The sequence below is a fragment of the Drosophila erecta genome, unplaced genomic scaffold (genome assembly GCF_003286155.1).
Source record: "Drosophila erecta strain 14021-0224.00,06,07 unplaced genomic scaffold, DereRS2 tig00000000-arrow-pilon, whole genome shotgun sequence".
NCBI lineage: Eukaryota > Metazoa > Arthropoda > Insecta > Diptera > Drosophilidae > Drosophila > Drosophila erecta.
Window position 1 is genome coordinate 26422074 of NW_020825194.1, and position 8941 is coordinate 26431014.

General features: G+C 45.5%; 1 protein-coding gene across 1 annotated transcript; it reads left to right on the top strand.

The window, feature by feature from the left end:
- Positions 1 to 5168: 5168 nt before the first annotated feature.
- Positions 5169 to 7976, top strand: LOC6552798. The gene is made up of 4 exons (XM_001978990.3): positions 5169 to 5534; positions 5620 to 6468; positions 6702 to 7281; positions 7394 to 7976. The coding sequence occupies exons 1-4, from the start codon at positions 5224 to 5226 to the stop codon at positions 7886 to 7888; spliced, it is 2235 nt and encodes a 744-aa protein (XP_001979026.1). The 5' UTR covers positions 5169 to 5223; the 3' UTR covers positions 7889 to 7976.
- The last annotated feature ends 965 nt before the right edge of the window (positions 7977 to 8941 follow it).

Below are 8941 nucleotides of genomic sequence, written 5' to 3' on the forward strand. Positions count from 1 at the left end.
GCGCTCAAAAGTATGCCATAAAGTATGCAATGCCACCGGACGCTGCAGCGCTGCAGCGCGCTGTGGGTGTGTGAGTGCGAGTGTGAGTTTGCGTGTGTGCGTATGCTCTCGCTCCGTCCCTTTTACCACCCCTCTCTCGGCATTTCTACGACTGTGTGCGCACCTGCCTGCAATCGTAATTTCAATAAAAGTTGTTACGTGCACGTTGAAATTTTAATTGAAAGCCCCAACTACGCTGCACACTTTCCCTCAAACACACACTCTCGCACTCTAACAAATGCAATCGAACAAACAAGCGAGGCTGAAAATATGATTTAAAATTAATTTTAAATAATCGAGGGTGTGGGCTTTGATTTGATGTACCCAATCAAATGTCCTAAAGTTTTAACGCTTATGCTCATCCCTAATTTTATCGGATCGTTCTTTTAAACATGTAAATGGTCAGCTAAATGTAAATATAAGTTAGATGATTGGCACTTCACTCAGAGTGAAACACAATCACTCAGAGTCTTAAACACAATTTCGCAACGAAAGGAGTGATAGTATTTTCCCCAAATCTTACCTAAAATTCTGACCGCAGCTGTGCCCACAGAGGCTTCTGTGTACTCGTCCTCGTCCTCGTCATCGTCATCGTCCGCGTCCGCGTCCTCGGTGTGCGTCAGCTGCTATTCTGCGACCCTCATCAGTGGAGTCCCGAACAAAACAGCAATGGGGACAACGAGCATGACATTTCAAATGCGTTGCGGCTAAGGAGATTATATTGCATCAGGTTTGATGATGAAAAAAAGATGCCCCACATGTGACTCAGTTTGCATGCACACATGCACCTGTCTTTGGCTGTGCGGTGTGTGTGCAGCGCCTGAAATTAACTACAACGTTGCACTTCCTTGAAACCACAAAGCTCGTTTAAGCGGAACATGTTCGCTTATTAGCCAGGTGAGCACAGTGCTCGGGCGTATATGAAGGAGTATCAGCCAGGGGCATAAAAAATATACTAACAATTTCTGCGGTTACATTTAAAAACGAAAGTTACGCCAAAGACACTAGAATAATAAGATGCGTAACGGCCATACATTGGTTTTGCACCATGCATCCACTTTTTTTTTAAATATTATAACATTTCAAACACTTGTATAAACAACATTTGCCTGGTTATTTGTACAAGAGGGTTGCCAGTGTGATCTTGCAAATAATCAAACTTAAGAACACATACACTACACTCACTGCTCGACCGGTAAGAGAGATGACTTGAACTACTTTGCGACTCTAAATTAGAAGACATGCCTTACAGTCCACACCAGAACTAGTTGGGAATTATAGGGCTACAAGAAAAAAAAAAGGGCTACTGTGTTCCGACAGTAAGTTAAACATTCTTCAGGCTTTAATTAAGACAATTTTACTACTTTGTGCAACTAACACATACATACGTACATACATACATACATACATACATACATACATACATACATGCATACATACATACATACATACATACATACATACATACATACATACATACATACATACATACATACATATATACATACATACATACATATGTATATACATACATACATACATACATACATACATACATGCATACATACATACATACATACATACATACATACATACATACATTACGCATCTTATTATTCTAGTGTCTTTGGTTACGCTTTGTCACTATATTAATTTATATTGCCAGTTCGCTCTTACCTGAATGAATACAGCGTGGAAGGTACTCCACATGTAATCCTCGCTTAAATGCTAAGAAATTGTTCGTTGGCCCCTCGAAATATTGTTAATTTTCCAATATGGCTCACCTTTCAAGTGTCCACATGGGGACATTTCGAGTGCGATCGGATTCGGAGTGACAAACGAAAATCGGTGGAACTTCGCCGACTTCGCAGTTGAAGCGGCAAAAGCCTCGACCGACCGCAAACTAAGTCGTTAAAACAAAGAACCCTATCGGCTTACGGAAACTTTGTTGCAGCAGCAGTTCCAGTCCCGGGATGGCAAACATGTTTGCCTCGGCCACTGCCAATTGCAAGTTTTGCATGTAAAGCGGCAAAACTTTATGCTAAACTTTTGCCATTTTCCATGGATTCTTTTCGTTTGTCCTTTTGTTTTTGGCTGAATTTTAATTCCCTCCGAAAGTATGTAAATGTTGCCGACAGCCAGTATCGAACGGCTCCGATGTCGTTAGATTTTATGTCGAGTTGCAAAGGGTCTCTGTTTCCCCACTGTGCGGGGCACCCATACAATCTGCATAGAAAGCATGTTAAACACGGCAAAATATGGCCCAAATGAAGGGTTTCGGAAGACAAGGAGATGCGTAAACAAGGCATCGCTTACATCTACGACTCGAGAGCTATTTATCGAGCACTCGACTCAAGGCGGCTATAAACCAATATCACCACTTGGTGGAGAAGCGTTCTAGGCCTCATCAAATATTTGGGGTCCAGGGCACAGGACAACGCACTACGCACTAATTCCTAGAACTCGAGCCAATGCAACTTCGTGTGGCCCTTAAAATGATTACTTAATAAAAAGAATGTGGCAAGGCTCGGAAAAATAGTAAACACTGCCAAAAGCAAGCCAATATGCCTGGAAACTTTGCGAATTATGCAAATGCACTCAGTTGACACTGGTCTGTCCAGTTGCTTTCTGCTCTCTAGGATCCCGGATCCTGCAGATCCTGTGTGCTTAATGACGCAACACGCGCTGCTAAATGGGCCGAGTACATAATTCTCGATACATAGAGCACTAAATTGTTACTTAACTACTGGTTTCTCGCTACTGATGTGATATAGTGTTAAGAAATGCGCTTTAATCGTATCGCTTTAGATACTCAAGGTCTAACAGAATTATTGCCAGTAAAGTATTCGATTTTCGCACATCCATTATCTCCTATAAATGCATGCAACTGTCTTTAGCAAAGGTGTATTGAGGCAATTTTTACATTTAAATGTTATATTCATAAGTCGACAACTAGGAAAAAAAAGAATATATAGGCTTCCCTAAGTGCACACCGCAATGCCGGACTAGTTCATCAAAGTTGGCTCGAACACAAATGAAAGTTTCGAGCCGCAGCCATGAAAGATGCATGGCGTCTGGCCGAGTCCTACCTGCACACTCACCTGCGATTGGAGCCCCACATCCTAGCCAAGTACTTCTGCCCCTGACGTGGGCTTTGTAAAGTCAACAAGCCAAAAATGCTTAGAAAAGGGAGCCGGCCAGGAAAGTGGCAAATGCAAAAGCAAAGTTTCGGCTAAACTCTTCTATGGCATCCGAGAAACCAGAGAAGGGAAACACCATTGTGTCGCGACTGAAAGTTACATTCTTTTTCTATTTGTGAAGCAGCGTCATTTCCCGCTTAGATCGACCCTGGGGCCAGTGTTGCAAACATGTCTGTTAAGCAATCGCACCAACTTTTTGGCCTTTTCGCCTTAGGGGAACGGCAGAACTTTGCCGTGAGACGAACGGCAGCTCGTAAATTTAAAAAATTTGAAAACAACAGCGGCCGCAACAGATACTTTTCGCGAGCTGGCCGAAATTATTTTAAATCACCTGCTGCCCGGCATTTATCATTAGAGCCAGTCCGACAGGGCGGACTCCCTAACGACCGCAGCCAGTCTTCAGCTCAACTCCCAGGACGACTACAACGGCAGCGAGATTTGCGAAGAGCACTTTATTTTGGCCAAGCCGTTGCCACGCCCCCGCCCAATCACACCCCATTCCCCCACCCCTTGGCACTCTCCACCTAACACCGACCCACTCATAATGTCCGCTGCTTCTGATGTTATTTTGCCATTTTCGCGCGGGTTTGCTGCTGGGGGAAAACTGTTTTGTTATCACAGTGATAAATGGAAAATTATTTTGAATCGGGCAACTACTTAAAAGAATTCCCAAAGGTTGTAATAAATTTTGGCACACACACACCCACGTTCACGTTCCAGAAGGACATGCGAGGAAGGACAAGTTGGTAAGACCGAATCCGAGTTGAGCTGGCTTGGTAATGTCCTTCCAGATAAAAAGGTGATTGACGAAGCGAAAGCAAAAGTCATGGTCGAACTTCCACTTAGCAATGCAGTTGTCGTTCGCAAAAAGGACGAACGATGTGGGTGGTTGTGTGCCGTGTAGTGGTGGGCTGGATGGCGAATTTCGTCCTGGCATGCACTTAATTTGTACTGGGAGCTGGGGACCTGGGGTTCGGCTTGCTCTGAAGAGATACTCAAAGTCGAACATATTCACAAAGGCAGGAAGGCTATAGGTGCACACCGTGCCAAATGATTTGCTTACAGCTTTAGTTGAAGTCAAATTAATTCAAGTTAAATTAAGTTAAGATCGGGTCACTACATAAGTATGAAGATAAACTGCTCAAGAGTTCGTAATTAAAATTGGAAAGTAGTCGAAAATTAATAAATGAATTCCCATAAATATAAATATTTAACAGGGCAAACCCTGGTCAGTAAAACAATTGATACAAAGTTGCTTGTTTTTCTTAAGTGCAGCGTCTTTGTTTTTAAAGGCAAGAGCAACTGCATGCACTATGGAAACCACTTCCAAACTGGGGGCCATCTCCGATCCAGGCACAAAGGCACCCGGACAAGACGAGCACACTCAGCGAGCAGCTCTAACAACATCTATTTTTATTTCATTAGGTAGAAAAATAGCCGGCAAGGTGAAGCTCCTGGCAGCTCCGCCATCAAAACAAAGCGCTGAATATTGGCCGAAACGGAACGGGCGGTCGGAGCGGTGCTGGCCACAAAAAGAAACTGCTCTCCGCTTCTCAATTAGGTTAGCTTAATTTAAATTTGCTTCGAGTGCTTGGCGAGTGCTTGTGAGACATTAGCAGCAAATATTAGCAAACGCTTAAAGAGCGCAATAAGTGGGAATATCCCGGGCGCGTTTTCTTAAATTAGCCGTTGTAAGCATTTGTTACGCACACAGGTTGTGGCTTAGAGTGGCTTAAATGAAAACCGAACAGTTTTGAATGAGGAAGTGCGTTTGGCAGTTTTGGCAGGGGGAGTTAAGTGAAATGTATAATATTATTACTAAATCCTTGCATTAAATTGCAATTGAAAGCTGCTATATTTCCTTACATTAAAAATGTAAGCAGTGGCTTATATGGTACTTATCAATCACTTTCAGAAACAAACTTCAAAAAGACTTCCGTCCAACAAACAAACATAAAAAGGAGCTACTCCAAAATAGCTCCATATGGACTTTGAAGAGGATGAGGAGGTTGTGCAACCGCACTATGCACAGAAATTCCGCGCTCCCGCCGATCCCATCCTGCTGGCCACCTATGAGCTGTTTAAGCCCTCTCACCAGACTTTGAACCTATACAGCGAACGGAATCGCGAGATTTTTGCGGAGGCTTTTATAGAAGGAAACTTGGACACTCTGGTTAATCTGTGCGTCAAGAGTCTGGCCAAACTGGGCATTCGGGGCATATCTCCAACCTTGCAGGCGAGTCCGCAGCTCATGAGGATATTTTACGACGCCCTAGATGTGGAGCTATCTTTGAGGTAGGTAATGGGTTCACAATGACTGTAACTAACTGTATATCGGTATTTGCAATGGTAACCTTTAACCTTTTCACCTCTGCCGAAGGGAATGCTACTTGATCGAGGACCAACGCTTTTGGCGACGCGTCGTGCTAAGCAAGACTTTGGACAAAACGCTGCACCTAAAGCGCTGGAACGAGTTCGACTGGAAGTCGGAGGGCGTGAGCCGGAAGTTTGTGGAGCAGGTGGAGTCATGTCCAGTGAACGTGAAGCCGCAGAGGAGGCTGGCTCAGTTGGCTGAAACCGTTTGGCAGTATGTCAGCTCCATGCACATCCGCAAGCTGCAGGCGCTGCCCGACTACGCGTTTCTTAAGCATTTGGAGAGCGAGCCTGATGAGGATGTGACCTCGGAGTCATCTGACGAGGAGGATATATCCAGCGATGAGCCGGATACGGATATGGAGGACGAGGGCGAGGAGGAGCAGCAGTCCAGCAGCTCCAGCAACGAGGCTGCTATTACTTTCTGGCGCGCGGAAACCGAGAACGAGGACACAATCCGCCGGAATGCGCGACGTCAGCGCAACGCCAACCGCCAGCAGGCTAGGGATGTCATTGCTAGGAAACGGAAGGATCGCGAGGAGCGCAAGCGGAGTCGCCAGGAGAAACTGGACGCTTTGAAGAACCCGGATCCCTCGGCCAAGAAAAAGAAGAAAAAGAAGAAGGAGCCGCCCATTCGAGACGTCTTCAGTATAAACGTGGCTCCAGAAGAAGTTGATGATGAGGACACAAAGCCGGACCAGCGCAACAAGCAGCTGATGCTGCAGCGGGTCAAGCGCTATAACTATCCGGATGCCCACTGCCATCACATTGACCTGGGATTTGTGCGCTACTTCGAAAATATGGAGTCTTTGACGCTGGAGTTTTTGGGACCACCTGATGTGAAAGACTATCACAGGTGAGTTCTTAAGAAACAACATCGAAAAAGTAAGTAAGTACACAATGGGTATGAAATGTTTTCTCTGGGCTAAATGAAATCGGAGAAATATCCAAGTGAGCGCTCATGCGAAGTAGAATTTTAGGCCATAGATTCAAAAGCGCCAAGAGCCTGCTGATGCATCGTCTACCAGCATTGATCTCTTGATTACGATAATCACTTCGTTGATAGCCACTGTTGATTCTACCTTACAGCCGCTACATGAAGTTCTCAGACGGCGACATGGTTCGTCTCAGCAGAGGGCTGAGATATTTGCCGAACCTGAAGACCTTCAGGCTTCGAAACAGTCGCTTGAGTACGAAGAAGTTTCGTATCCTGGCGCGCGCTCTGCAGAACCTAGACTCCCTCGAAGAGGTGGACTTTGGCTATGACCAAATGCCGGATGAGTGCAGCGAAGGTCTGTCCTACTTGCTGAAGCGCCCAATGATGTACCGCATCATCCAGCTGGAACACAATAAATTAGGCGTCAACTCTGCGATTGTGCTGGGCGAGGCCTTGAGCCAATCGCAGTTGGGGGTTTTGGAGTATCTGGGCCTGGCCCACAATCCGCTTAATGAATTGGCCCTGCACTCGCTCATCACGTGCCTTATCGGAACCCCCCATGTGTGGGCCCTCAACATCTCCGGGATCAGCACCACCCAGGGCTCATTTGCCCGGGACATTGGAAACCTCCTGCGCAGTCACACCCCTCTGATGAGCCTGGAAATGGCCGCCGTCAACATAGGCAACTTACTAGGGAATCAAATACTGAGGTCCCTGGAAAAAAACACCCGGGTACGTGTAAACTTAATAGCTTAACAATTAATAATCATTGCTCTAACATCTCCTGCTGGGTCGCTGAATGATCATTTTTTACTGGGTATTGAACTTACATTCCCATCCTAAGGTCTTATACGCCGACTTCCGGGAATGCGACCTGAGCATCGACCAGGAGTTCGAGGTGGACATGATAGTGCGTCGAAATAACTACATCAATGAAAACCTGCACCACGGCGAGAATCTGTGTAACGTGGTGAAGGATCGCCGCCATCCGATTGTCCAGCGAATAGAGGAGGAGTATGCGCGTCGGAAGGAGTGCCTGGAGGTGCGGCCCAAGTTCTCAAGCTCCAGCAAGGAATCCATTCCGGAGGTGCTCGTTGAGAAGAAGGAGGTGGAGGAGGAGGGCGACTTCTGGGCAATGCTGGCTCGCTGGAACCAGCCTGCAGTGCCCGCAGTGAGAGAAACTCGCACTTCAAACGATTCCCACCCTCCTCCAGCTGCAGAGCCACAACCCTTTGTCTACGAGCCCAATGAGTTCGATCTGGACCAGTTTCGTGGGTCTGTCTTTCTGCCAGGCCCTGGCAATCGCTTTTTCTACCTGCAGAAGAACAAAACGCCCTAATTTCTAGCCCTTTTCACCACCTATAATTGCATAACATTGTACTCTGAGTATATTTTCCAAGCATTAAACGCACCACTTAGAAGGTCCAGCATAGTCCCTATCATTCTCGAGGGCTTGGAATGTCGTTTGACCTAATGGTCACTTTAAACCTTTGCCATAAAGTGCCGCGCTGGCATAAACTGAGATCTAATTAAGTCGCTGGCAACGTGTTTGCCCCGCAGCCACGCCCACAGTTCCAGGGGCCACACCTCGACCGAAGGTCATTGCAGTGCACTGCGAGTGCAACAAAGTTGTGCAGTTTGCATTTAAGCAGCGCAGATTTGGGCAACAGTGTCGCCAATTTAATGCGACTTCCCTGGGCTACTCCTTCCTTCCAACTGCCAATGCCGTTGACACTGGTCTACTAAGCCATAAAAGAGGGGGCATACACTCGAAAAAATGGCGTAGTTTCAATATTGATCGAACAAACTAGCAAACACAACTAAAAGGTTTAACTCCGGAAAGCGTGGGGAAAATACTTGGAATTTCCACGACAAATTTTAAGATTAGGCTTCATTTTAATTTAAGCAACCAGTTAAACTTAATTCCTTAGGCCGAATATCTTTATTTGATATAAATATTCAAAAATATATATAATTAATAATAATTTTCACCGCTTTGGTGCATATTTTAAAATTTTGTCCATTCCTGTTACTTACTTCAAACACTTCTTTTCAGATGTTAAGTAGGGGTGTTTTTCATTTGAGCACTCTATTGAATCCAAAGTTGTTCTTAGCAAGACACTTCTGTGTTTTCAGTGCAGCTTGAACAGTGCTTAGAAGTTCGTCTTGTTAACAAAGCCAAAGCTCAGCGAGCATAAACAAATTAATGCATATGCCAGTTCGCCTGAGGTAATGTGTGTCTATCTTCCGATTGGGAGGCGTTCCAGGGAGTGGGTGGTACATCGAGGGGATTGCAGGATTTTCGTGGAGGGTTAGGGATGATTTCACGGCCCCATTTCGCCAGGACTGCCATGAAAGAAATATGTGCGCTGGTAACTCAACTTATCAACGC